Source organism: Colletotrichum higginsianum, chromosome 4 (assembly GCF_001672515.1).
Source record: "Colletotrichum higginsianum IMI 349063 chromosome 4, whole genome shotgun sequence".
Lineage (NCBI taxonomy): Eukaryota > Fungi > Ascomycota > Sordariomycetes > Glomerellales > Glomerellaceae > Colletotrichum > Colletotrichum higginsianum.
The window spans coordinates 4358418-4386326 of record NC_030957.1 but is presented as its reverse complement, the minus strand read 5'-3'; the positions used below and the strand labels follow the sequence as shown (position 1 = coordinate 4386326).

General features: G+C 54.9%; 7 protein-coding genes across 7 annotated transcripts; 4 read left to right on the top strand and 3 right to left on the bottom strand.

Moving 5' to 3' along the window:
* Positions 1-733: 733 nt before the first annotated feature.
* On the top strand, positions 734-2764 carry CH63R_06625 (Cytochrome P450; the record flags this gene model as incomplete). The annotated part of the gene is made up of 5 exons (XM_018301600.1): positions 734-1091; positions 1169-1289; positions 1368-1733; positions 1801-2475; positions 2599-2764. The coding sequence occupies 5 exons, from the start codon at positions 734-736 to the stop codon at positions 2762-2764; spliced, it is 1686 nt and encodes a 561-aa protein (XP_018159450.1).
* Positions 2765-4127: 1363 nt separating this feature from the next.
* CH63R_06624 (Integral membrane protein) lies at positions 4128-5559 on the top strand (the record flags this gene model as incomplete). Its single annotated transcript, XM_018301599.1, has 4 exons — positions 4128-4307; positions 4388-4890; positions 4965-5032; positions 5111-5559. The coding sequence occupies 4 exons, from the start codon at positions 4128-4130 to the stop codon at positions 5557-5559; spliced, it is 1200 nt and encodes a 399-aa protein (XP_018159449.1).
* Positions 5560-8756: 3197 nt separating this feature from the next.
* Positions 8757-10829, top strand: CH63R_06623 (HET domain-containing protein; the record flags this gene model as incomplete). Its single annotated transcript, XM_018301598.1, has 2 exons — positions 8757-9089; positions 9444-10829. The coding sequence occupies 2 exons, from the start codon at positions 8757-8759 to the stop codon at positions 10827-10829; spliced, it is 1719 nt and encodes a 572-aa protein (XP_018159448.1).
* A 498-nt stretch (positions 10830-11327) lies between these two features.
* CH63R_06622 (Alkyl hydroperoxide reductase thiol specific antioxidant mal allergen) lies at positions 11328-13218 on the bottom strand (the record flags this gene model as incomplete). Its single annotated transcript, XM_018301597.1, has 3 exons — positions 11328-11501; positions 11565-11739; positions 12101-13218. 3 exons carry the CDS (start codon positions 13216-13218, stop codon positions 11328-11330), a joined length of 1467 nt encoding a protein of 488 aa, XP_018159447.1.
* Positions 13219-16512: 3294 nt separating this feature from the next.
* On the top strand, positions 16513-17204 carry CH63R_06621 (uncharacterized protein; the record flags this gene model as incomplete). Its single annotated transcript, XM_018301596.1, has 2 exons — positions 16513-16667; positions 16871-17204. 2 exons carry the CDS (start codon positions 16513-16515, stop codon positions 17202-17204), a joined length of 489 nt encoding a protein of 162 aa, XP_018159446.1.
* A 1321-nt stretch (positions 17205-18525) lies between these two features.
* On the bottom strand, positions 18526-19494 carry CH63R_06620 (uncharacterized protein; the record flags this gene model as incomplete). The annotated part of the gene is made up of 1 exon (XM_018301595.1): positions 18526-19494. One exon carries the CDS (start codon positions 19492-19494, stop codon positions 18526-18528), a length of 969 nt encoding a protein of 322 aa, XP_018159445.1.
* A 7295-nt stretch (positions 19495-26789) lies between these two features.
* On the bottom strand, positions 26790-27608 carry CH63R_06619 (Small secreted protein; the record flags this gene model as incomplete). The annotated part of the gene is made up of 2 exons (XM_018301594.1): positions 26790-27102; positions 27346-27608. The coding sequence occupies 2 exons, from the start codon at positions 27606-27608 to the stop codon at positions 26790-26792; spliced, it is 576 nt and encodes a 191-aa protein (XP_018159444.1).
* Between the last annotated feature and the right edge of the window lie 301 nt (positions 27609-27909).

Genomic DNA, 27909 nt, shown 5'->3' with positions numbered 1-27909 from the left:
CGCTTTCCATCGAGACCCCGTCTTTACTTGCAGAATTTTATCGGGCCCTACGCCCGATTCCACCTCGGGGGACTAACACGTGTACGAATGAAGCTGGATGCTACGTAATCAGGGGCTTCTATCTGGCCGAAAGAAGCCCGGGACCCACCCTGTCAGCGCAAGACAAGGAAGACCAGGGAGGGCGAAGGGTGGGACTCTTCCGAAGAAAGCAATCTTCTCCATGGATTCTCTTCTTCTGCGGCCAACCAGCTGTCCAGGTTGGAAGAAGAATGTCTCCATGCATCACCCTAATGCCCCCCCTCCACGGGCCGTTTTTGACATTTCCGTGCCTAGTCTCAAGCCACCCGAAAAGACCGTTTGCACTTTATCTCGTGATTCCATGGGTTCGCTCCCGCTGGCATGCGAACAGACAATGGATTCAGCTTTGGCATCAGCCCATAAGTGCGTCCAATGAGCTGTCTTCTGCCTGCACCTTCAGCCCAGATACACAACCGCCAGCAGTCGAATTTTACCCTTTCGACTCTCCTCTGCCCCCCCTCCGCCCGCCCATCTCTGTTGATCCCTCCTGTATTTTTACCTACCCCCATGCATCCAACGTTGCAAACCTCGGCCATGTGGCTTTATCGGGCGTAGGTTGTAGGCCAGACGCAGATTATGTGGATTCGTCGACCCTTGGCCGTTCGCACCCCCCGGACTCTCTCCACACAGCGAGGGCGTGCTGCAGAGTTGAAAGATGAGATGCGACAACCTCTATTTCCCTTTCGCTCCTCAGCTTGGGATCCAACTTCCCTTCCATCATTCCTTCTCGGCAGTTGCCCCAACGAACACCATGTCGACGACCCTCGAGACTGCGCCGTCGCCCATTGACGCCTCGACGTCATACCTGTCGGCCCGGAACATTCTGGGCCTCGTCGGCATCTGGCTGGCGTACCAGCTCTTCAAGGCCCTTTACAACATCTCGCCTCTGCACCCGTTGAGCCATATCCCGGGACCCAAGCTGTCTGCGGCCACGTACATCCCCGAGTTCTACTACGATGTCATCCTGTTTGGACGTTACACCAGGGAGATTCATCGCATGCACGAGCAGTATGGTGAGTTAAGAAGCTTAAAACCCCTGAAAATAAAAATGCAATAGTCGTTGACCAAAGGTCTAACTCTTGTCACCCAGGCCCGATTGTTCGCATCAACCCTCATGAGGTTCACTGCAACGACGTCAACTTCGCCGATGAAATCTATGCCGTCAGCGGTCGCAAGCGCGACAAGCCTGTCCACCAGATCAACGGCTCAGCGTAAGGAAAACACCTCTCACGACTTTGGAGGGGGACTCTATCTCGAGATTGTGCTAACAAGATGTACCGCATTCGTAGTCTGGGTGAGTCCGGCTTCGGCACCGTGGATCATGACCTTCACCGCGCCCGTCGTGGCCCCTTGGCCAAGTTCTTCTCTCGCAGCATGATCTCGCGCCTCGAGGGCGACGTCCACGCCCTGGTCCAGAAGCTCTGCGACAAGCTGCTGGCCGAGACGGACAAGAAGGAACCCTTCGACGTCACCATGGCGTACTCCTGCTTCACATCGGACGCCATATCCGGCTACTGCTTCGGCGAGAGTTTCGGCTTCCTCAAGCAAGAGGACTGGTACCCCAACTTCCGCGCGCCGACGGCTTCTATTCTCCGACCCGTCTTCGTTTTCCGCTTTTTCCCCCGGACCAAGCACCTTGCCGTGCTTGGAGAGTGGTGCGTTAATTCCTTCCGAGTTGTGTTCTGTTGATGAAATGGAACGACAGTCTAACACTCTGAAAAGGCTCGTGGACTACCTGCCCACTGATATCGCCTTGATGATTCGCACTCTCAAGATGGAGATCCCGAACAGGGTCGATAACACCAAGGCCGAGCTCGACGCCGGCATCCGCCACGAACGCCCCACCGTCTTCGGCTCCCTTTTGGAATCGGACCTGAAATTGGCCGAGAAGGGCTCGCTACGCCTGGCCGACGAGGCCGCCGCCGTCGTCGGTGCCGGGACCGAGACCACCAGCTGGGCGTTGGCCGTCATCACCTACCACCTCCTGACCAAGCCCGAGATGCTTGAGAAGCTGCAGGCCGAGCTGCGGTCGGTCGTCGACGACCCCAAGCACCTCCCCAGCTGGACATCCCTCGAGAACCTGCCCTACCTCGGTGCCGTCCTCCAGGAGGGCCTGCGGCTGTCGTACGGCGTGTCGGCGCGCACCGCGCGCGTGGCGACCGAGGAGAACATTGTGTACCGCGGCGAGTTCAACAAGAAGCCCGTCGAGTACGTGATCCCCTCCGGCTACGCCGTCGGTATGTCCGCCGTCATCACGCACCACGACGAGAGCGTCTTCCCGGACTCGTACCAGTTCGCCCCCGAGCGCTGGCTGGACGAGAACAACCAGCGCCGGAAGGACGTCGAGAAGGGCATGCTCGCGTTTTCCAAGGGCAGCAGGTCTTGCCTGGGCATGAAGTAAGTGCCTCCCTCCTCTCCCCCTCACCCCCTCGCCCCCACGATCATGGACACACTCCTCGGAGGTTCATTCGTTCATCGACCAAGTATTGAAAGTTTGCTAACGTAAAGTGCTTCCTTCAGCCTGGCTCTGTGCGAGCTCAACCTGTGCCTCACGGCTCTCGCCCTGCGCGTCCTGCCGACCATGCGTCTCTACGATACCACTGATGAGGATGTTGCCTACGACCACGACATGTTTGTTCCCGTGCCTAAGGCGGGGACTACCGGTGTGCGGGTGAAGATGGTCTAAGATTTCAAGAACGACAAACAACAAACTGCCTTTACCCTTGTTTCTAGGATTAGGATTGATAACTGTCGTGATTCAAGTGCCGAGTCCTCCAATCTATCTACCCGCACCTTGCCAGCTTAATTTCGATTGTTCCATATTGCTTACACACTGGAGAGAATCCTTCTCGCTAGGGGCTGGCGGATGTAAACCCGAGTCTCCTCCGATGGGCCTTATTCGGGACGACCCAAGTCCTAAGCCGTCTGGCATCTTTCAATATTTCCCACTTAGCGGGGGGGCGAAGGCCAGGCTAGGCAATCCTCCTTCTCACTTCTCATGCGGTAGACCTGAAGCGGCTTTCTCTCGACCCTGGGCACATACGAGATGGGATTGTTATGCAGAGACGGCCGCCGCATGGTCCGCCTCGTAGAATTGGATCGCGATGATCCCAATAGTGGCACCCTTCCCCCCCATGGAGCTCGTGGTGATCTGCGCGTTTCAACCCCCAAATCCAACCGTTGCAGAGGAAACACCCCCGGTCCATTCCTAGTAGCCTAGGAATGCCATTGCGGCATAGTCAGATTCGCCGCCATTAGGCGGCTGTTATCCGTAAGCCATCTTCCATGCCGCGGTCTTGACCCTCACCTCGGATGTTCATGATATGTTTTGGCCTAGCGTTGTGGAGTTTCCCGGAGCTCTGCAACGGGCCCCCCTGGCCTAGCGGGCCCCGAATCCAGCCAAACCGAGCTTCTCGTACTCAGGTCCGGTTCTTGGACTCCGTGCTGGTGACAGCGCCAAGTGGGCATGGTGGGATCCAGTCCACTCCAGTTCACTCCAGATCCAGACCTTTCTGGTCTCTCTTCCAGCCCTTCCGGTTGGCACTGAAGTCCTGGATGTTGGCCATGAGACGGAGAACCGGCCGTCGAGGACTTGGGTAGGATTGCAAAGCCTGTTGGCTGCATCAGGTCTGTCAACCAGTGACGGGCCTTGGACAGGTTTTGCCAAAGAGACAACAGTCCACCCGCCCCCCCCTTTCGTGCGGTATGTTAGTATCTGGGGTTGCATCCATGAAACTCAACCTGGTTCTGATCTTTTCCAACCCGGGCCAAGCCCAGCCGAAAAGCCACGCCGCATCCTACATACAGGATCCCGCTCCCCCCTTGCAGAACCTGGATCCGCGGAGGCGGTATCTGTACTTTCGCCCCCAACGGAAGTCTGGTGGTTGTTTTCTCTATAACTCATGGGAAGCGCCTCCTTGTCGACTGCCTGTCCACCTGCTGTTCGAACGACTGATGGTGGCGTGAACGTTTGGCTCTACTCGAAAAGGAAACTCTCTGACCGAACCTAAACGTGTGAGCACGTGTATCGCCCTCGCTCCTCGCCCATCATGTCAACGACAGTCGACCCCGATTTGCGAATTCTCGAGCCGCAAGGGCTGCCGCTGGCCATCATCATCGTATCCTCCGTCTTCCTCGTCATCTCGGTCCTATGCGTCGGACTACGCACTCGCGTGCGCCTCGTCGAGGGCACCTTTGGTCTAGACGACGGCCTCATGCTGGCGGGAACGGTACGGATGATCTTCTTCGGGATACGTTGTCGGGAAGGGAAGGGAAGGGAAGGGCACCACGCTAACTTCATCCACCGCAGATCGTGTACGTGCCGTGTGTCGGGCTCGCCATCTACGGGTGCCTCGTGGGGCTGGGGACGCTGCAGGAGAAGCTGAACCCGTGGATGTTCTCTGAGGCCCTCAAGATCTACATCGTCTGGATCCTCATCTACGTCGTCGCCCTCGCCCTCGTCAAGTCGTCCGTCTGCCTCACCATCCAGCGCATCATCACGACGGATAAAGGCCTGCGCATCACGGTCTGGGTGCTGCTCGGGGTCACGTGGGCATCTTTCCTGATCACCTTTGTCGGAACGCTGCTCTACTGCCAGCCGGTTAACGCCCTGTGGACGCCCACGATGCTGATCAGTGGGGAGGGGAAGTGCGGATCCGTCGATGTCTTTGTCGCCATCGGCCACGTTGCGACGAGCTCGACCATCGTGACGGACCTGGCCCTCGTCGTGGTGCCGGCCATCATCCTCTGGGGCACGCAGATGAAGACGCAGACCAAGCTGCAGGTCTTTGGTCTGCTGTCTTTTGCTTCCGTGTAAGTCTTTGGCAGGTCGAGACGGGGCACTATATGTTGGGACGACAGCTGACGGGTTTCTCTCCCATCCCCAGAGCATCCATCATCACCATGGTCCGTATTCCCTACGTCAACAGATTCAAGGCGCAACAGGATCTTCAATGTGAGCCTCCATCCACCCTCCTTTCCTTGTACAGATCTCTCGCATCACAGGAAATACTGACAAAAATTCACCGAAAAGTCTGGGTCGCCCACACGGTACTCTGCTCCAACATCGAGACGGGCATCGGCTGCATCGCCTCCTCAGTGCCCTCGCTCCGGCGCTTCATCGCGCGGACCCGGGGCACGACGGAGAACACGAACCCCAGCGGAAGCGGGACCAAGACAGGCCTCTTCACGATCGGCAGCAAGCCCCTCGAGCCGCGGAGCCGCGACCGCTTCCGCAACCCGACCGACGTGGGCTTCAGCTTGGCGACGGTCCACGGCCGCGGCGACGAGACGTGGGAGCGCCTCCAAGACGGCGACTCGGACAAGGGGGACTTGCTACCGAGCGACCAGAAGGGCGGCATCCACGCGCAGTACACGTACCAGGTCGACATTGAAATGTCGCCGCCCAACACGAGGCATACTACGACGACGACGACGACGACGACAGGGCGGCGACCTGGGACGATGGACTCGGCTTGCTGAGAGATGGCAATCCCCCCCATCCCCCCTCCCCTTGTTGTTGGTTGTCCAGTCTTCAGCGGAGTTCTTTTTCTTTCCGTTCTTCTTCTTTTTCACACTAATGTACAAAATCATGTATAATATCCACGACTGATGCAACATGGCCCTGGCCGGACTAGATGATCCAGGTTGCGCGGTTTCCCAAGGGAAATTGGGGGGTTTGAAACCAAGAACCAAGGCAGTGGCCAAAAGCGGCGGAAAAGGCCTCACAGCAGCCAATGATGAACCAAGACGGCCATGGTTACGCATTACGGGATAGTCTGACGGGAAAAAGGACCGCGGGTCTGTCTCTGTCACCCAGATGAACTCCACACGGGTGGGGTGAAAGGGGCGGGGGGGGGCGAGGGAAGAAGAACAAGCATACCAGATAGGACAAAGGCGATATCCACAACTCTCGCGCATCTCGAACCCTCATGGCCCTGTCCTTGCAGGTTGGTGGTTCTCTCTCCTCGCCATCTCCCCCCCCCCCCCCCCCCCCACTGAACTGGACGCACCGGCCTCTTCAACAACAATGCATCGCAAGCCTTGGTTGGACGCTTGGAAGAACTTCTGGCCCCCAAATGTCTGAACGGGAAAGTGGGCGGCGGTTGCCTCCCCCCTACCCTCTCATGGGCCGCGGCTCGTATCCATAAGGGGGACAATTTCAGCAAGGAGCTGCGCACAAAGTGGGATTTCGCTCACTTAGTCAGTGAGAGGAGGCGTAGATCCGATCCGATAGCCGAGCCAAGTACGCAAGTACGGAGTATTACCATGTGTCATTCTCGAGTTGTGCAATTGTGATCTGTGACATAGGGGAGGGGGGGTGGATGTTTACTATTACCATCCTGAGGAAGGGGAGGGAAGATACACAGACCGACACAGCTCCAGACTTCGATAGCGCTGGCGCTCCAAATACCGAACGACGAGATTACCCGTTCGGTGTTGGAGGGAAGGCTTGGCTCTTTAATAAGTTGTACGCCAAAAGAAAGAGAGCGTCGACTCAAGTCAGCCCTTGCTTGGCACAGCGACCCTGTTCGCTCATGTTTGTTTAGTGCTGTTGTTTAGTGCTGGATCCAAAGGGGGCCTTTTGCAAATTAAAATTCGCTCTTACCGGGCCACACGTTACACCTTAAGTGTAAACACTACTACCAGTTTGGAAAATTGCGATATTACGCCTTGCTTGCCTAACGGATGGGGGACCCTCAACCATATTCCCATGAACCTTGACGAGAGGGCGGCGCCGAAAGCTTGGTAGACGTAGATAAGCGGACTTGGCCGTGCCTGTGCCTGCATTCGGCAGCTGCCTCGTCTGCTCGTTGAAGGGTTACCAGCAAGGATCCAAAGGACCACGGTGCTTCGGCATTTCGAGTTTATTCTTCACTAAGTGATTTGCCGTTCTTAATGTCCGTATGTGTTGTGTTAGCGCACACAAACGAGGCGAACCTGTTGGGTCGAGACAATCGAGACCTCTTTGCGGAAACGCCCCCTCCCCATCCGCGCTACGATGACTGCTTTGGACGAGCACTATGGATACACACTTCCCTTGTAGCCGAGTATGCTCCGCTTCTCCGGAACGGAACACGTGCCTCGGCCCTCACGTAAGTGAGCCTTGGCTATGGCAATGGTTTAGGCAATCGATTCTTCAATGGTGATCTCCTATGGCGGGCGATGAGCCGTTGAAACTTTGGGATAACGGGTCGGGCAATATCACGCATTGTGGAGATAGACTTGCGTTGTTAACATTCACGCCCGTTTCCCCTGGTTGCGGGAGACGAAATTGGAAAACGGTCATGGTTATGATGTAGATGGTTTGTGGGCTACCACACAACAAACAGTAGTGCCAGTATCTCATTGAAAAATGTCGAGAGTAGTTGTCCCTAACTGGATCACTCCAATGCACCCCGAAGAAAAAGAAAATCATACAATACCAGGTATTCTCTGGCTGTCGCCGACCCAGCTAGTATCTGGGCCCTTACAGTCTTTGATTTTGTGCTTGTAAACCACTACCGAGTGCTGTTTCCAGGCAAACACAAAACGGTGGCCACTGAACCGTTCCATCAAGTGGAAGCAAAACTTTGTCACCAGGACTTCGTCCACGAGGAACTGTTTGTTTTGTGCCCACAACTGCTCTCCCTAGCAGATTAGTCCCCCAGTAGCCGGTTCCTACACAGCATAACCTATTTTGTGCACTCTGTGTCTCGTTTGCAACTACCATCTCACTTCCCTGCCCCTTACTCACATGCTCAGTGTTTGTTGTAATCTGACTTCCTGGAAATTGACGCCTAGATAGAAGTCCGTTTAAGGCAAAATTGTTATTTTCTCCCTATGCATAGCTCTTTGGGTATTGTTTAGCTCGTATGACACAGCTTATAGTGGTTCTAAGATTCAACACAAGATGTGTTACTCGTCAAGTGAAAACCTGTAACAAGCCACATGTGAGCATGAGGTGTGATTGGTTTACGTGTTCCAGCCGATCAAGTCGAAACCAGTATCAATTTGACGTATTTGAATGTATGAAAGCGCTAGCTACTAAAATTAAACTACATTTGTGTTCTGTCACGAATAAGTGTTAGCATACAGCATACCTGTCGTAATGCTAGCTATTTCGTCTAGGTCTAACGTAGATGTTCTCAACGGCAGAGTTTAGTTATATATACCTCCCAAAACTAGTAATATTCCTTTGCCCATACGCAATCTCATCTTGACTTGAATCAAAGCCATTCTTTATCACATGTTCACATGTTCGAGTGACACAACGCTCTCGTCCGACTGTGGATGAGTCTCTCCTATTTCCCAAAATGCTCTCATGAGACCCAATCCAGGTACAGTTTCGATGTAGAACGCGTGGGTTATTTGTTTTTTAACAACAAGACACGGTTAACGATATCTGCAGCCTAGTCTGAGCATGTCTCTCTGGGGTCAAGGCCAAGAACATTGATTATTTTGTTGTCACCCCGCCTCACCCTGATGCCCCACAAGCATAGTAGTGCTTACATCAAGACCAACCACTGACTGTACTTTAGATAGGTGGGCATGTGAGGGGTTTTCGGTTACTGGATACTACAACATGCTGTTCACTTAAAGGAGCAGCTTACCCGCCCTATCAAACTTTCCAGATCACTTAACCTCTCGGCTACAAGAAGGGACATCAAACCGCTCATGCACCGCCTCTTTAGTAGGCTATGGGAAACGTCAACCTCTCCGAGCCCTGCCTATGCCATGAGCTGCACCCAGATTGCGACCCATCAACCTGTCCGCAAGCAGCACATGTGACAGGTCAACACGCCCCCCTAACATCATTCAGAGAACTGCGCAAGAGTGCCGACAGAGGATGTCAGACCTGCGCCACAGTCGTCGAAGCGCTGCTTGTCCCAGAGGTGAGGGCCGCATGGCGAGATTGCATAGCCCCGGCGTTGGAGGCCAAGCGCCCCGGCCTCGTTCAGGGACTGGAGCAAGATGAAGACCTGATCGAGCTCGAGTTTGACCCTCCAGACACGGTCAATGGAAGGCGCGTGGTCCGCATGCGGGCGTCTCATACATCGAAGGATTGGAGGAACTTCAACATCTGGCGGGTGCCATCTGTCGGCGAGTTTTGACACGTCTTATGACCATAGAAAATATGTTTTCGCTGATTTGTTGTAGACCGCTCGGACGGTGCTTGCAGTGCAATAACATCTCTCCAGTATCATCCAACACAGCGGACCGACTCTTCGCAGAACCTAGAACAGTTGAAGGCTTGGATAGAAGCTTGTGACCGCAAACACACCTGCTTGGAGCCTGCCGCATCCGTCCTGCCTACTCGAGTAGTCAAGATTTCGGTAATGCAGGTTTAGCCCGAAATCCTGCTATCACGCTGATTTTGCAACCAGGAAGGCGAAGTGCGGATCGTTAAGACGGGAGGGGAGCGAGCACGTTATGTTACTCTGAGCCACCGATGGGGTGCCCATGAGAGCTTTACGTTGACCAAGTCAAACGAACAAACGCTGGCAGACGGCATTTCGTGGGAAACCATTCCCAAAACGTTTCAGGATGCGATTTGGTTGACTCGCCAGCTCAACATCGAATACATCTGGATAGACACGATTTGCATCGTCCAGGACGACCCAGAAGACTGGCGCAGGGAGTCCGTGAGGATGAAGTTCGTTTATGGCAAGTCATACATCAACATAGCGGTTAGCCACGCGACCGATTCCAGTGCGGACTTGTTCACCTCCAGCGATCTGCCTCAACGGTATCCTGCATACGCCGTCCCGGACAACCACGGCGTGTTTGTTCGACAACAACCTTACCAGACGCACAACGAGTTCGGTAGCAACTATGGCTCGGACAGTAGATTTCCCCTGTTACGACGAGGATGGGTGCTCCAGGAACGCCTGTTGTCGCCACGCGTAGTCTACTTCGACGCCGAGGAGAGGAAGTGGGAATGCAACACCGCCGCAGACTGCCAGTGCGGTGGCATTGTGTCTGTCTGGAACTTCAAAATAGATCACTGCCGATCCGTCCTGCGCGGCGAGACGCCTCTCTCCATTGAGTGGATGCGCATCGCCGAGAGGTACTCCGAGCTGGAGCTCACCTACGACTCTGATCGTGTTGTGGCGCTCGCGGGCATTGCGGCACAGGCTTCGAGGATTGGGAGAGGAGGGAGATATCTCGCCGGCGTGTGGGAGGAAGACCTCGCGCATCAACTCTGCTGGGAGATATTGGACACCCACAGGAAGCCGGATCAGTACGTTGCGCCCAGCTGGTCGTGGCTCTCGGTGTTCGGCTCCGTCGGCTACTTCAACAGGATGGACTACCACAAGTGCTCGCAGATCGACGTTGAGATCACAGAGGTGGAATGCGCCACCGCGGAGGAAGCGGACGAGACGGGCCCTGTTGTGGGAGGGTTCCTCAAGCTCAACGGCCGGTGCGCGCACATGCGCGCAGAGTTGCTGGACCCGGGCTCAAGGGACGTCCCGCCCAAGTTCGAGCTGACGCACAAGGCGACGGGGGAGAAGATGGGCGACGGCGAGTGGGTCGAGATGGACTTTGTGATGAGCGAGGACGACGCAAGGAAGATTAGCGAGGTCGTGGTGCTCTACTGGGGGGACATGTGCGATGACAGAAACAACTTCCTCGTGCTCAAGGCAGTCACTGGCCAGGCGCGGACGTTCGAGAGGCTCGGGATATTCTGGTACGATAAGCGGACGGAGAGTGAGGAACTCGGAAGAGTGCTCGGCTGGTGTCGACTGGAGACGGGCATCGTCATCGTTTGATCCGCAAGTTTGACCACGATCCATAGACCTTCCAAGCCAGGTACTACGGTTAGCGTAATTCCCATCGTTGGCAGATACCACCGCTCAGTGCACTGCAAGTGGCAGGACAATCCCTTGTTCAACTGCAGTCGCCTCACCCAGCTGCTCACCTTAATATGGCTGCTTTTAACTCAGCCGAGTGATGCCTGAGGTGACCAACAAAGTAAGTAGGGGTAAACATAGTAAGTATTAGGCTGCTATTTATAGGGTTCTAGAGATAACAGTGTTTGCTGTTCGTAAGGCTCAGAGTCAGCTAGCTAATTGTTCCTGTGAATAAGACTCTGGGCCAGAGGCCAGCTTACTGTTCCTAGGATTTGCAAGGCGCCTACTCTGTGAGCAGCCTCTTGTTCCTAGGAACAACATACCCTGGCAGGCACCCCTGATCAGCTTGTAAACTGCAAGAGACTACGAAAAAGCTATAGCAGAGGCTTGGACATTAAAGCATTTATACTGTACAAGTCAAACGATCTCAAACTCCGTAACCTCGCCTTCTCCTGTCTCTAAAGCTCGCGGCCATAAAAGAGCCACTCCGACTCGTGTGAACTTTTTCAACGTGTTATCAACTGGTTGAAGAAGCAACGCCCAGTGGACTTCCTTGGACCGTCCGACTTTATAAAGATCCACACACGCGTCCTTTTCGTGTCAGCCGCAACGCTCAGATGTAATTACACGAAGTGCAGGAGCAGTGAAACTCACCGTGTTTCTATGCGTGTGACCCGGGTAGCTGTCTTCGCTTTCTTCAATGAACGAGTCGTCATCACTACCTCCATAATATCCAACGCCACTTTCTTCGAAGGCGCTACCAGAATCCTTAGTATCAGTTGACCAGTCTTCTTCGCTGCTGGAGGGATTATTTCCAAAATCAGGATGACTGGATATTCAGGTTAGCTAGAAGCTTGTGGTCAATTTCAAAGAAGGGGATCATTGAGTACCATGGGTCCCTCCAGACTAATCTCTTTGTTGAACAAAGTATAAACCAAAAACATTCCGAGAAATAAATGCAGCGATCGAAAACGGCAAGCCCAAGAATCTTAGAGGCTCCATTCGGATTGAGAATGGGGAATCTTCTCATGTTGTAGTGTTCATTATTAAACTCCGGTAATATTCTATGGTCGATAGTACCCGTTTTGTCGTAGCTACCCGTATTGTGCTCGAATTGTCGAAAACAACATTTCCGCAAAGGCAATGGTGCTATTGTGGATCTGGTTAGTAGGCCCGAAGCATTAACAGACCCGGACTTTCTCAGGCTGATGGTGTTGACGGTGCTTTTCACCATAACCTCGTTGGGCACTATTCTGTCTTGCTCGTCTACCAGCCAGGCTTTCGCCCCCCCAGTGGCTGCCCAACACCACGATGGTAGACCAGGCAAATTCTCATGCATCATGTCTGTTGGTCTCCAGAGAAGCTGCTCCGAAAGGTTATCTTCCCAAACCCCGAATTCGGGCACGAAAGAATCGGTCCTGGACTTTTGCATCTCGGCCGAGATTCCGAGAAGAGCAACGAGACGATCGGAGGGAACTGTCAGAAGCTTGTTGGTGTACTCTTGCAGACAATTTGCCCACGAATCGGTTTCATATAGCCTCAAGTCAGTATCGCTTCCACGCTCGTTGCATTCGATTTCATCGCATTTCCAATTGATGCCTTCTGACGTGAAGAAGACCTTTCTTCGACCGAGGTACCACTCTTGAAAGGCCCAGGCCCGTTCTCTCAAAGGTCCATCTATGCCGCCCCATGGGTTTTGGAATTCCGCAATATTGTAGCCAGACTGCGGAGATCCTTCCTGTGTATAAAACGGAACGCTGAACGTGAGCGGCTCTGGACGCTCGGGTTTGGAAAGGCCTTGGGTGGAGTCCTCGGAAGAGACAGCCGCAATGACGAGTGTGGCTCGCCGATAAACCGACGCCATTTTCTTCGATTCATGGAACCAATCCTTCTTGTCATCTTGGACGATGCACAAAGAATCAATCCATAAATATTCGATGCCAAGGCCTATTGTCAGCGTGATGGCATCTTGGAATGTGGCCGGCAGCTTGTTCCAAGGTATAGAGGCAAGGTGATCCGTGATGTTTCCATGTAGAGTCCGCAGTGGCCGCTTGTCTTCGGGGCCCCAACAGTGACTCAAAGCACAATATCTGCCACTCAAGCCATCGTTCTCGACGAGCTTGACGGAGATTCCTCCGGCCTCGTCTTTGATAGATAGAACTCGAGACGGAAGCTCAAATTCTTCTTCTGGCTGGCCGAGTCGGCACGACTCGTGATGATCCAGGCAGTTGTGCAGAAACTTTCGTACGAGGCCATTCGCTTCTGCTGGACTTCTGCGAAGTATCGGAGGCCGGGTAACGAAACTCATAAGGGCCGGTGTTTTTGTTGTAATCGGACCAGTGCTGGAGTCAGGCCCCGAGGAACCTTTCACGTAAGTCAGACGACACCCGAGCCCATAGCTCCAAGGTGGATAACGCACCTTCATCCGCCCATATTGAAAAAGCAAGGGAGTAGCGTGAGCCGTAGTCTATGCTATAGCGGTTTCGAATATAATAGAAGAACGCGACGTTTGAAAAATGGTTCTTTTCACCATGCAGGCAGCTCTTTTGTAGGAATACCGTTATCTCGAACGGGTGATTGTCTGACTCTGGAAGGTCGAATGTAGATTCATGGCGAGGTTTCAGGAAGTGATATATCTTATGGCATAGTTGGCAGTTTTGTGCCGACTCTTTGACACTTTGTCGCTCATCCCGACTGCACCCTCTTGGAAAGCTGACTTCAAACCCACGGAGCGGCGCGCTAGAGATTGTGAGACGAAAGAAATCGCGGCAGGTGCCGCAAGATTCCATGACGCAATTGAATCGCCAAGAATGATCAGAGACTCTGAGAGCATAAACACAGATCAACGAAGGGAGGGGATTGTGCCAGCGCCGAAATGGCAACAGCTTTGGGGGGGAGGTGGACAGATTGAGAATCCGTGAGCAAGAAGGAGTTGACATGAGAGAAAAGAGGGGTGACAAAACCGAATGAACACGACGACCGAGCGAGAAGCCCCCAGGCAGCAGGGATTCAAGCGAGCTGCAGGCATTCTTGGCTAAACTGCAATCACACTGCTCCAATGGGGCTGACTTTGAAGGGACGTTGCAGTCGAATCGGAGGGCTTGGGCATACACGAAGGCCCTTGGAGATAGGGTAATCAGATCAGCCGGCCTCACCAGCTGCTTGGCGGCTGCGCGGGGACTACCTTGGGACTTCATTCCGGGCAGTAAGCTAGGTGGCAGTAGCTTTGGGCAGAAATAGACAGCCTTATTGAGGGTTCTCGAAGCGGCCAGGCGCAGCTAGGCGCACATCAAAAATAGTTACACATCACACTCCTGCAAAGGTCACTGGCTCACACCCTCACCCCTGCTCAACCAGGTCGCACAACCTGAGGGCGGCCGGTGATCTGTTTGCACCTGAACGACAGAGTGAGTGGCAAGATATATACATTGTAAACGACTGTGGGGAAAAAGTAACATAGTCAACCTATACATTTCCCCAGGCCGATAACACCTGGAATGTCGTATGGCTGCTTTTTGGTTCTCAATGACCTGATAACAATAGCCTTTCGAGATATATGGTGATTGAGTCAAAACCCATCCGGTCCGTTTGGGAGTTGAGACTCGAGTTCCCCGGGCTGGCGGAGAAGTAAGCATCGGAGTACAACCGAAGCATTTGATACTGCCCCTACGAAGCACAAGAATCACCAGAAACACTGTTAGGACAGGGAAAGGTTGGTTGGCTCTGGTGGTAGGAACCGATTCTAGTCCACGGACCTGGCGGGCTGGACAAAAAATACCTCGGCATTGTCGAACGGCGAAGTGGACGTTGATTGGACCCAGGTATATCGCGAGTTCTCCATCACGACGTTGACGCTCGTAGCATGTTTTAAGTCACTGCTCCGGCTCTTCGTTGGGCACCAGGCATCGCCCTCCACGTATGTTTGACATCACCGCGTGTCCTTAGACGTGGTTGCGTGTGCGTGCTGTTTGACAACGACTTCGAGGCAGAGGTGTTGCCCAAGCTGCTGGCGTCGACCCATTCGCTCCCCGTCTCCGCAAGAGCACGTCGTCTTCAATTTCGGCCCAGGCTCAACCGGCGTTCTTTCGAAGGGCGTGCCATTTGGGCTCTGGCTGTAACTTCTGTGGCCCGGCCAGTTGCCTCCTTCGCGGTGGCGTCTGTCACAGTTGCGCAATACCGTTCTAAGAAACAATAAATAAACACAACGTCAAGACTGTCAACTCTGCGTCATTGACGTTCCATGCCTTCAATGAGATAGAAAACAAATACTCAGGTATAGCAGTGTATTTAACTAGAGGTTGAGACGACCAATGTGCAATGCTATCTACGTAAATACTTTAAGAAACCAAGACAATTTCCACAACAATGCATCAGAAGTTTGAAAAACAAGCAGGTTTTAACAGGGCTTAGAGAAATCAACAGCACAGCCTGCTTGAAACGCGTATCAAACATGTTAACTAACAAGACATATCAAAAGGGGAGATACCATAATGTACAAAGTCAAAAGGAACTGCGTAAGGCCAACGAAACTAGGGATCAAAATAGCAATGCTAGTAGTACTGTGAAACGAAAACCAAAACAACAATACCTTATGCGGTTATCAACACTGTTCAGTTCAGGTTTCACTCGTAGAATCTCATCTACTCCACCAGGCTTAGTTAAAGAATATGAAGGCATGAACTGCCAGTTATACAGCGGACTGCTATGCCGTTAAAACTGTTAGAGGGCGAACGATTCTGAGCCAAGCACAGCCAGGGTTTGGCAGCAGTGTAGGGATAACACATTATCGCTCGTTGGCGCCCCCCCTTGTCTCCCACTACCAGCCTGTCATTTCAGGCGAGTGAGCCCGAGCCTCTTGCTTCATCGTCCTACCCGATATATATTTCGCTCATACATGATTTCGTTGTTTGTAAAATGCTGAGAAGAATGCTCCTGAGGCATACTGACCACCAAGGATTTGCCGTCTTCCACTGCGCAAATGGGTCAAAACTGCCGCACGACCCTGTCAACAACATCGATCGCTGAGCAAGCCTTCATGCTTAGTTGCAGCCTTTTATTCAGATTTAAGACGATTCTAACGTCACTATCGTAGACAAAGAAGAGCAAATTTCAAAGGTTAAGAAGGCGAGCTTTGACTCTTCAACGTCGGCGTGGATATCTATCCTCCACCACATTTGTTACTTCAGAAGCTCAGCCTGAAGACTATGATCCTGACATTCCAATTTGCTCATTCTTCGTGGGATGCTTTTCATTTCCGGCCGATGCTGTTCTATCGTTGGATTCTTGATTTGCAAGCGTGAGGCTGATCATATCATGGTTGATCACGAACACGAAGATTGCTCTTGTGACGGTTCTCCGTCGCTTACATAACTGATGAAAACTAGATGAAATGTGCTTAGATGGGATGAAGGTCTAGGAGGTTGGAGTTGGTGACCGAGTCTAGAGGTTCAGAGATCTTGACAAGGCGGATTCATTGAAGCCACAAGACCCTTCATATTCTAGACTAGAAAAGATGAACTGGAAGTCTCAGTGAGGACAAGTTTCAGGGGTCTTTTGTATAAATGACATCGTACAAGGCAAGCGCCCAATCACTCTACCAGCAATGCATGTCGGGAGCCTACCTGACCAAGGCGGAACACCACACTTCACGGGCCTACCGCCCAACAAGGCCGACAGAGGAACCTGGCTCGACGCCATCTGGCTCTGGCTGGAAAAGCCTGAGGTTGGACCCGCCGTTGTTTATCAACAACAACGCCAGTAGGAAACTGCCTCAGTCGATCCACCGCCAGAGTCCGATTATGTACTCCAGGATCGACCGGAGGTACTGGAGGGCGCGGGGAAGGAGGAGGATGCCGCCGCTATGCGAGACTTGTGTAGAAGCATGCCGTTGAACTCCGCAAGAAGCAGTCCGCCAAACCATTCCCGGTACTCACAATGCAACTATCGAAACTCTGAGACAGTCAGCTGACTACAGATCCAGGTGCACTTCTAGACTGGATCCGCCAACGTTTTCACAACGAGGCGGGCGAGAGCAGCCTCAACATGCCCCGCGTCACCGCCGGGACCGTGGGGGTGATGGCGGGCCCCGGTTCAAGGAGAGGTCATGGAGAGGTCATGGAGAGGTCGTTGGGGGAACTACATCGAACTGGACTACGACATATGCCTGATCTCATGATGGTTATGGACGACGGCAAGCATCGTGCTCTCCAGCGCCGGGCTCGTTGGACAATTGTAGCACCGCACAGAATTAGAGTGCACCGACGGGTCAGGTCTAGCGACGGCACTTGGCTATGATCGAGTGCACCGAGATGTGAAAGCGAGATTGTTGAGATCGGGAATGGTCGGTCGGATCGGCGGGGAGACGGCGGTGCTTATGCAGAGGGGTTATGCGTCGTTGGAATGCACCGGCGATGGACAAGAGGTCAGGTTGATAGGCGGTGAAGAAAGAGGCCAAGGCGGCGGACGGGCTGGACCTCTGTCAGACAAGACAGCCGCAAGCGTTGCATAAGATCGACAGGAGAGAACTATGGCTTTATACCAGCCTCACAAAGCAGCAGCGCGTCGTGGACCATTGATGCGTGTATATCTGTACCTTTGAGACCCAATGTCATGGAGTCCAACTCCATCGGATCGACTCTGCCCCCCACGTTCGAGCCTCTTGGGGGGACCACTGACTCGCTACCCGATGACTTGGGATGCCTCGCGTGTCGTTGGAAGACCCTGAAGCTTCACCGCCTCTTTATCCGGAACGGCGGCTGACCCGGGCCGGTCCGCGTGTGTATTCCGGACCCGAGCGGAAGGGCGCCGGTCTCCCAGGGCACCCATAGTAGCGTCCTCTGGACCTTTACCCTAGCCCTTGACCTATGGGTCCGGGGACTGGCGGTGTGTGAAGCACACGATGGTGCCCCCCCCGAAGCCGGCACTTCATGATCGGATGATAGGAGCCAGATCAGACGAACGGAGCCTCACTCGAGGGACCGGGCGGTTGGTCGCTAATACCGCAAAATTTGAGATCTGGGGATATCTGTTCAGGTGTCATTCTCGGTTTGTTTAAGGCTAACAGCTGTTCCAGTCTGTATACGAGTTCCGTAGTCCTCAAAATGACATGGCCCCATATGCCCTCCCTCTCCTTGAGAGGCCCCTTGGGCTCTCCCATCGATCGGCCTCGTCCCGTCGTCTATGATCATCTATGCGTCGCTATGCCATTCTGATGCTTGGAACAAAAAAAACTGATGTGCCTTTCCTCTTTCTCTCTCTCTCTCTCTCTCTCTGTGTGTCTGTCTCTCTGTCTCTCACTCATCTGCGAGACGAGACCGCCATCGGTCAACAAAAACATTAAAAACAAGATTAAGCCATGGGAGGAAGAAAGAAAATGAAAGTGAAAATCCAACGGTACCAAATGCTGGGTATAGAACGCCAATGCAGACCACATTCCCAGCCGCTTTGTGTGCGAGTGCCGTGCCCGACTTTGATGCAAAAATCCCATACCGCCACCAGATTCCTCCGTGATCCGTAAAAAAAACCAAAAAAAAAACCAAAGCCGCGTCAACACCATGATGAAAAAAGAAAAGAAAAAAGCAAGAGAACCGCCGTGATGGCCTCACGAACGTCGACATCAAGCCGTCTTGGAACGCTTCCAGCCGAACCAGCTCCTCCTGCGGCCTCCGCACCGGCCCTTCTCGCAGGGCGCCTCCTCGTCGAGCTCGAGGCGGTAGCGCCGCACGCTGCCCGTGTCATCGTCAAAGGCAACGTGCTTCTCCTTGGGGACGAAGCAGTCCGGCACGAGGTGCCTCCGGACCCAGCCCTTGACGCCCCGGCTCGCGGCGTCGATGGCGGCGTACTCGAGCCGCCGCGTGCGGTCGCTGGTCCAGTAGTGCGTGGCCTGCGGCGGCAGCGGCGCGGCGACCTCGGCGCAGCCTGCCGCATCCTCCTCCGGGCCTTCCTGCTCCCCGCTGACCCGGCCGGGCGAGGGCAGCAGCCGTCGCTGGTCGAGCTCGAGGTCCTCGCGCGGACGCCTCGCGGCGAGCTCGACGTCGGTCGGGTGCGCGGGGAAGTGGAAAAAGGTCACGGGCGGCTGGGCGTGCGGCTGCGGGCGATAGAGGCTGCTGCCGCTGGTGCGGGCGGTCGTGGGGTACGGGCTCGTCTTGGGCGCGCGGCGGATGGTCGGGCGGCCGCGGGGCCGGGGTTGCGATCCCGAATGGCTGTTGCTGTTGTTATTGTTGGAGGAGGACTGGGAGGACGATGCGGTCGATGTGCGGCGGGGGTTGGAGAAGGAGGAGCGTGGCGGCAGGGACTCGTAGCCCGAGTCCTGCCGGCGCATCTCTGCCGGCTCAGGGTCCTTGTCTTTGTGCTGGGAGTGTTGTTGATGTTGATGTTGTTGTTGTTGTTGTTGTGGTTGTTGGGCCGGCGCCGGGGTCCGGACCGGAGCCGGTTTGTGGACGGGGTTCTGAGACGGCGGGGAGCCGGGGGCGTAAAGCTCGACATCGTTGAAGCTTTGGTAGGCGCAGGTGTAGTACGTCCTGTCGCTGGCGCGGGATTCGGTGCGGAACGTCATTTCAGACGGGAAGGGCGAGAGGCGTGACATGATTGCGGCGTATGTGTATGTAGATGTGATGTATGTAAAAGTGTTTTTTTGATCGGCACGGAGTGAGCCGACCACAGGGAAGAAGCAGATGAACACCGAGGTGAAGATGCTGCCGGCTTCTTCCAAAAGGTGTAAGGTCTAAAAGGGGTATGCGAATGCTGTAGAACTTAGAACAATACGATTGCGAATCCCCGGTATGGATCCATCGGAGGATTATCCCCCCTCACTTGATCGAGAACGCTGAGCGGCGCAGTGAGCGGGCGATAGCGGAGGGCGTATTGCGTGTGGATGCGGATGAGTGTGGGTATGCGAGTGAGCTGTATTTGAGTGAGAGGGTGTGTTTGTGTGTGTGTGTGTGTGTGTGTGTGTTTGAAAGTCAAAGTCGTGGTTGACGAGAACAGCGATGCCGACGAGCGAGCTTTTAGTAACCAAGCTGCGAGCTGCGAAGGTAAACGGCGTCTGAGACCAGGACGAGATAGATTGAAGTGGGTGAGGGGGAGAGGGAGGGAGAGATCTCGCTTGCGGAGGGCCTCCCAGGGGCGGACACGTCGAATTAAATAAAAGCGTTTGACGAGATGACGAGAAAGGGCGGAGATGAGGACGAGATTCGAGGAGCGGTATGGTTAGGTATGTATCAGAAGTTGCGGTCAATGGAAGCAGAGAAAAAACTTAGACCCCTCCGGCGAGGGTCCCCCGTTTCTCTGAGTGTTGATCTGACGACAAACCGTATCGTCTCTTTTTTCTCCCAACCCCCCTGTCGCTTTCCTGCGAGGAAGTGGGCAAACGCAAAAAGTGAGTGATTGAAGCGAATGAGTGAGTGAGTGAGTGAGTGAGTGAGCGTTGTTTTGCAGTGCTTCTGGAGCAGATGCAGGTCCTTCTTACAGGGCCTAAGTAGAAAGGAGTGGGGGGTCGCGATGGACTATGAACGGTTCGTAGATGTAGACCGGAGAGGGACTGGGCCGACCTGTGTTGCTTCTCCTACTTTTTTGTTTGGTGTTGGTGAGGTCTTGGTGATCAACCCCTCTGCCCCCCCTGGTCGAGCTGGCCGATGGGTGGCAGGGGGAAAATGCCGTCGTGGGCGGGCTAGGCGTCCGTGATTGGATCAGGATGTTGCGGTGAGGCGCCGACGGGGGTCTCGTGGTGCTGCAGCTGGGACCTAGGATGTCTTGCTGAGGAATGGGGGGGATGACGGGGGTCGCTCGTGAGTTGGAGTTGTACGGATACAGATACAGAGCCCTGTTCGACTTGTATTGTTTCTTCTATCCGTCCTTGTACCGCCAGTTTCTGCGGGCGTGCGGTGTTGATGGGTGAGAGAGAGATATATATATATATGTAATAGAGATTTTGGGAACAGGACAAAAAGTGGGAGCGGGAGGAGGCAAGGTGGGAGAGTATGTAAGTACGGATGCAGAGACAAGACGGCTATGCGTCGCTCGATGATTGTCTGTCGCTATGCCTGCTGGGATGAGTCCACGATGTCGTCCCGCCCGGTTCAGTGTTGATTGGGTTCTCTGCCGGCGCAAGTGGGTTAGGGGACTGGGTTGACCGTTGGATTTATGCGGGATGCCACTTGGAGCATGGCAATGGCAATGTCAATCAAGATATGTGTTGGCAGCCGAGGGAAGCGTAGAAGGATCACAATTCCGATGGATGGCTGGGCCCTAGGGCGAGGTACCAGGGTCGACGGGGGTGTGTGGAGGAAAGCAATGCAAAGGCAGCCCTGAGCAGCAGGACAACCTGACGGATGGGCTGGCTGGTGGAAGATCAGACGAGTGAGGGGGGGGGGGGGGGGGGTGAGGTCGAGTGAGAGTCCAACGTGGTAGTGTTGGTGTTGGTGCAGCTGCAGGACGGAAGGGGATGCAGGTGCAGGAAGAGAGGTGGGCAGGTGAGGTGGGCGCAGTTAATGAGACGACAAGACAAGCCGCCGATGTCAAGTTCACAGGTCCAGAGTCCAGGTCCCGAGGCACCCAAGATGTATGTCTTAAGCCACACAGAAAGAGAGTGAGAGAGAGAGAGAGGGAGAGCGGGAGAAGAAAGGCTGCATGAACGGACGGGGCGGGCAGGGAGGAGGACAGAGGTGAATTAAGAAAAGAAAAAGAAAGAAAGAAAAGGCAGTGATATATCGGGGTGAACAGGACCGAGCGAGTTCGATTCTGGCCCGGGTGTCTGTCCCGATGGAGGTTCAGTTCAGACCAAAGGAGCGGGCAGAGATGACGAGAGTTGGAAACGGTTCAGGAGGGGTGGGGGATTGAATGAGAGAGGTGAGTGTGAGAGTGGGAAAGTGACCTGCAAGGGAACGGGAGGCGGAGTCCCAAGGCCAAAACAGGAGCCATTTTCCTGATTTGTTTTATTATGTTTTATTTATTCTTTCGTGCCGTAGAGTTTCGAAAGTTGAGATGACGACGTCGTGCCCAGTGGTATTCTCAGGCTAGTCGCCGACGGGCTATTCAACGGCTTCTGTTTGGGATGAGATGGCGGCGACTCGGGAGGACGACGGCGTCAGGCTTGGAGGTGACTTGGGGGGGCGTTGGGTTCTAGACCACGGGGAGTGAGTGAGTGGAGTGAGTGGTCTGTCGCCTCCAGCCTGTAGGTAGGACGATGCTGATGCAACACAGTGGAGATGATTAACCGGAGACGAGAGAGAGAGAGAGAAACACAGATCGAGAGGCAGAGGGGCTGAGAAGGGGGGAAACATCAGAAACACGGATATCCACCCGATGATGGGCCAAATGGCCTCTTGGCCGAGTCGTCTCAAGTGCGTTGCGTAGACGCAATGCGGCGGCGCGTTTCCATGCAGCCAACGTTGTTCTGAACCTCTCTTGGGCGAGGACAGGATAGAACAGGACAGGACTGGACTTGACTTGAGCAGAACTTACTACTGTACAGAATACGTACTCGGTCTTTATCCGGACCTGCCTAGGAACATGACGGTTATTCGAGCAGTGGTCTGGAACTCACTGCACCGCTTTACAGGGTTTTGGCTTATGCGTGTGTGGTGCACGCAGGCTTGCGTGGGAGGTTGCGTACAAGTGGGCAAGGTGAGTGAGTGAGCCAGTCAGAGGGAGACTGAGAGGTTGAGAGGCCCACCCGCTCTACCGTAGTGTACGAAGTATGCGGGATGGTGGATCGTGGGTGAGTCCCTGGGGGCCAATGCAGTGTGTTGCGCACGTTGGCGATGATGAATCGCGGCACAGGCTCGACAGGTCGGGGTGTCTGGGGCGAGTAAAAGGCCCCAAGCGCCCAGGTCGGAGTGGCGGTGACGCACGGGTGAGTAGAGGTGGACGGGGTGAACAGAGTCGTGATGTTGCGAATGGATGGATACGGAGGATCCCAAGACGAGATTGAGGGTGTGAGTCGTGTGTTTGTGTGAGTGAGTGAGTGAGTGAGTGAGTGAGTGAAGTGAGTGAGGGTGATGGACGGAAAAGTGTCATCGATATCTCCACCTTTGATGCGCTGTTCGTGGAGATGGACGAGGGGCTAGCTCGCGCTCAACTATGGACGAGGGCAGCCGCAGTCCGGAAGATTAAACTCTCGGCGACCAGAGGCAATGGATGATGAGTGCTTTCTGGACGTCCAGCAGCAAGACTTCCCGGTCGACTGTGAACTCGGCTCGTCTCTGGACGGTGGGTGGTGTGTGTGTGTGTGTGTGTGTGTGTGTGTGTACACATCGCATTTTCGCTCTCTGACAGTGACAGTGAATGACAAGCGAGCTTGTCTTGACTTGACTTGACGCCCTCGACTCTTGGATGAATCGCACGCTTTTACCGACACACACACACACACAGCCAAGAACCGAGAACAGGTCAAAGGCGAGACGCGCTACAGGGACATCCCCTCCCCTGCGAGTCTTCACGGCGGCCCCTCACTGGGATGTTCCCGCGCAGCCGCCGATGTCGCTAGAGCGCCGGGTAGGGGGAGGGGGCGAGGATGGGAGTTTGGCGGAGAAGTTGGTGTGTGTGTGTGTGTGTGTGTCACTGTGTGTTGTTTGTTGGTGGTGTGCTACGTGCGAGTCAAGCATCTGCATTTCCCCCTCCTTTGATCGACTGCTACAGTACACAGTACATTGTACGGGTAATAAGTAGTATGTGGGGGATTTTTGAAGAAGAGGGGCAGAAAAGAATAAACAAGCGAAAGCCTTTGCGAAAAGGAAGGGCTCGTTAGGGCTGATGTTCGGTTGAAGCTTTGATGACACCGGGAGTGGGTGGTTGTGGAAGTCCAAGTTGGGTCGAGTCACCACGCGCCACGCGACGGGCATAAAGAAACGATCAGCAGAGTTGTGGACTATCGTTCCATGTCGATGCCGGACTCTCATGCGTTTTGTGCTCTCTCTCTCTCTCTCTCTCTTCGTCTTACACACACTCTCTCTCTGTATCCCCTGACGGTGTTTCGACGAGGAGGCAGAGGAGTCGTTGCCTTGAAGCTCCAGGCCGCGATATGGAGGCGTTGCAGTGCAAGTCACAATACAGAGTACACTTACATAGTACACCCCTCAGACAGATCACAAGCCAGAGAACAAGACCCGGCGCTAGAGCACGCCGAACGGCAACGTTGATGTCAGGGCCCAAGTCATCTGAGGGTAGGTAGGTAGTGCGCAGGCAGCGGCACGCAAGTGTCATTGTCCTGTGTGCTGTTGTGCCCCGACGGACGAGAGGACGAGAGGACCATCACGGCATCCCCCCTCGGTTGGGCGGAATTCTCGTGGTGCTATTTCCGTTGCCCGGACTCACGCGCCATGCTTGTCATGCAAGAAGCCTCACCCGTCGGGCGCCTCTTCACATGTCAGGGCTGCTGGACTCTCACAAGTCGTCCGTCTTAGACTTCTGCCACCACCACTGCAGAGCTAACTAACCCAATCCCACCGCCGGATTGGACGCCGTCGCGTCGTCCCCCTGATTCACACGAGCCCAATCACCGCCTACCGCGTCAATGGGCGTGCCGCCTGCTGCGACCCGGCCGAGGGAAAGGGGGGGTGTGGATGGATGGTCATCGTACATACCCGACCCCGTGGGCCGCGATTCGCTTTACGCGTGCGTCCATCGTGAGATGGGGGAGATTGGGCGTGATGGAGGGAGGAGTGCATTGCCGTGTGTATGTGTGGGTGTGTGTTTGTTGGTGTGAGTGTGTTTGTGTTTATGTGTGAGTGAGTGGAAGAGAGAGCCGGGAGAAGCGAGATCTCGCTCCCGTCCCGAAAGCCAACCAACACGGCTCCCGTGTCCTGGAGACTTCACTTACAAAGGCCACCACACAACTCGAGGCTTGCGATGAGAGAGAAACGCATTCCTGGTTTCAAGCCGGATCATCAACAACTGAACCAGCAAGATATAGGCGTTGCTCCGCCACTGCATGATGAAGCCCCGTTCATGCCGCCAACCTTATCATCGTCGTCCTCATCCGTCCCATCCCATGCCTCCTCTATCTGTTTGTCCCATGCGCATCCGTCAACGTCGACGGCGACGCCATCAAATGGCCCCAAGCCTCGTGTCTCCTCCCTCACTCTCCAGCCAGCCCCGAACTGGCAACGATCCACGAGCTCACGGGGTCACGTTCACGGAGAACCGTTCAGTCTATCCATCTGCATCCGTACATCACTGGTGATTCTGGACTCGACTCGACTCGACCGTCCGATCGACCACCTTTTGTTCCTCGCCCAGCCCCCGCCTGGCCCTGCCGTGTTGAGACATGCGTGCTATTCCCGACTGGTTGGCCCTCCCTTGTACTATTGCCCATTGTTGCTAGCCCGGCACGTGTGTTAGTCTGCTCGTCTGTGTCGTGTGTTAAATGGTCATCAGCATTCGGCCTCCAATCACGAACCGCCGAACTAGCTAGCTGCCCGTTTGTTTCTTTTTCCACATTCCTCAAGCATCCCAAAGCAGCTGAACATAGTCCCTATCTCGGCCTCTCTCTCTCTCTCTCTCTCCCGCTCTGCCTGCCTGACCCCCATCTGACCCCCCGCCGGCCAAGATGCCTCTCACCTCCCACCCATGCTGGAACCTTTCTGACCCTTCCCACCACCCTCTGCGCCGGGTCCGCATGCCTTTTTGGGCTTGGCTGCGATGTGTCCCGGGATTATCGCTGTCTACGGCCTATGCCCCCTTCCCCCAATCCTGCTGAGACTTGTGCTTAGTTCTCCCTACGGAAATAAAGACAAAAGTACATGTGAACAGACTTGCTACTGTTTTCTTTCTTTTTCTTACCTGCCTCTTGATCCTCCCTGATCGTCACCACCGAAGAATATGCACCTCTCTGCCCCTTTGCCGGGAACCATCCAGTGACCACGGGATCACTGCGGTGCGGAAAGAGGGACAGGCCGGGTCTTGAGGCGTGCGTCACGTCCCGAGGCCCTGGGCCACCTCTTGACATTTGATACTCCCCAGACTCCCTTCCTCCCCTCATCATTCGTCTGCACTTCGGGCCTTGACGCACGGAAAAGAAAGGAAGAGAGGACGATCCTGCGCCGTGTCTCGACTTTTGGGAGGAAGGGGGAGGAGCGTCGCAGCACAGACTCGCGCGACCTGGGCCGTCAGTCGTCCCCCCGTCACGCCGTCAGCCCACGGGCGAGTAACGGGGGACACACGATTGCTACACTCACTCACCACCCACAAAGGGCCGAGGCCGCTGCTGTGTCTCGGTCGTGCTTTCGAAGCTTGTCATGTCAATCTTCCCTCGAGGACAGAGTGGACCGCGCTCGTCCGTGTCGTTGAACGGACATGACCGATGACGGGACCAACGTTGGACGCAGGACGGGGTGGTCCGATTCCAGTGCCACTTCGCCGTGAATCGCGTTACGCACATGGTTGGACTTGTCAGTAAAACGTGCCGTGCTTCCTGTCAACTCACAGCGCGGCTGTCCCGGCTGTCCCAAGAAACACTCACTCATCACGGCGGTAACGCACCCCTCGGACGGCCGACTGGAGGGCAAGACTTCGGATGGCTTTCTTGTGCACAGCTTCAACCACGCGGTCCATGCGGTCGACGAAGTGGACCAAAGAGGCCTCACCCATCCATCTCGGGTCTGCCTGTATACATCGTACACGCACTTGGGTGCCCAGCTATTACGTTTCGTACCCTCCTCCACGTTTTCAAGAACTCGCCGGACTTTGGAACCGTGACACTGTGGCGTACTAGGTATGGATAGCGTATTCTCCCTTCCTCTAGCCCTTCTCCTCCCCGCCTCTAGCCTCGCCCCCCCCCCCCCCCCCTCTCTCTCTCTCCCTCTCCCCTTGGTCCGAGATACCAAGAGCAAACCCACCGAGGCATGTGCCAACTCGGTCATCGTCACGATCCCCGGGGGCTCATCAGAACGCCCAGGTCCCCCTATCACAGGGCCCGTCCCCGACAACGGTGTGCTCCGGCGCCGCGTTCCCGGCGAACGGCACCTGCACCAGCACCGTCGGCTCGTCGCCGGGGAACTCAGTGAAGTGGCCGGCGTGCACGCTCACGTTCCGCGGGTCTGCCGCGATGACGACCGACGACGACAGGGTCCCCGGCTGGATATATGCCACGGTCTGGCCCGGCGGCGTAGCGGCCCCAGGTGACGGCATGGCCTGCGACGTGTTCCTGGGCGCCGGGGACGTGATGCGGATGAGGCCGTTGACAATGACGGTGAGTCTGGTTGCGGAGGTCTCGTCAACTAGGATTGTCCACCGGGAGGGAAGGGGGAGGGTTTCACGACGAAGAAGCCCGACCATCGACAGAGAACACGAATATCATTCACATGTGAGAGAGAGAGAGAAAGAGAGAGAGAGAGAGAGAGAGAGAGAGAGAGAGAGAGAGAGAGAGAGAGAGAGAGAGAGAGAGAGAGAGAGAGAGAGAGAGAGAGAGAGAGAGAAAGAGAGAGAACGAATCACTCACTGCACAGCCGGCGCCCAAGCCTCGCCCACCGTCGTCCGGGGCTGGATGATGGACCACTCGGCGCGCGTCAGGTCGCCGCCGACCGCGTAGTTGAGGGCCGCGCGCGCCTCGACGGGCTCGGCGGCGAGCTGCCAGCACTCGATGACGGAGTAGCCGTCGCGGCTCGACAGCGCCGTGATGTTGAGGGGCGTGAAGGCGCTGGCCTGCGTGGCGGCCAGGCCCGCGAGTCCGATTGCTGTTGTTGTTGCTGCTGTGAGGCGCATGACGGGCGGGATGTGAGTTTTGCGGCGGCCTGTGATACGCGAGGGTTTCCCTCTGATTTATGTGATTTCCTTTTGGCGTATGAAGAATGTCACGGCAGCAGCAGGAATGTGAAAATGTTTCATCAACCTTCCAAGGGTTTCAGAGGGGAGGGGAGGGCCAAACTTTGTTTCTGTCGGTCCCGAAAGACAAACCTCAAAGTAACCCTTGATAACAATCTGTTCATGATCTTCATATCCGTACTAATATCAAACAATACAAACAAACAAAAGTGAAAAACCCCCTTGTACAAGATGCCGAAAA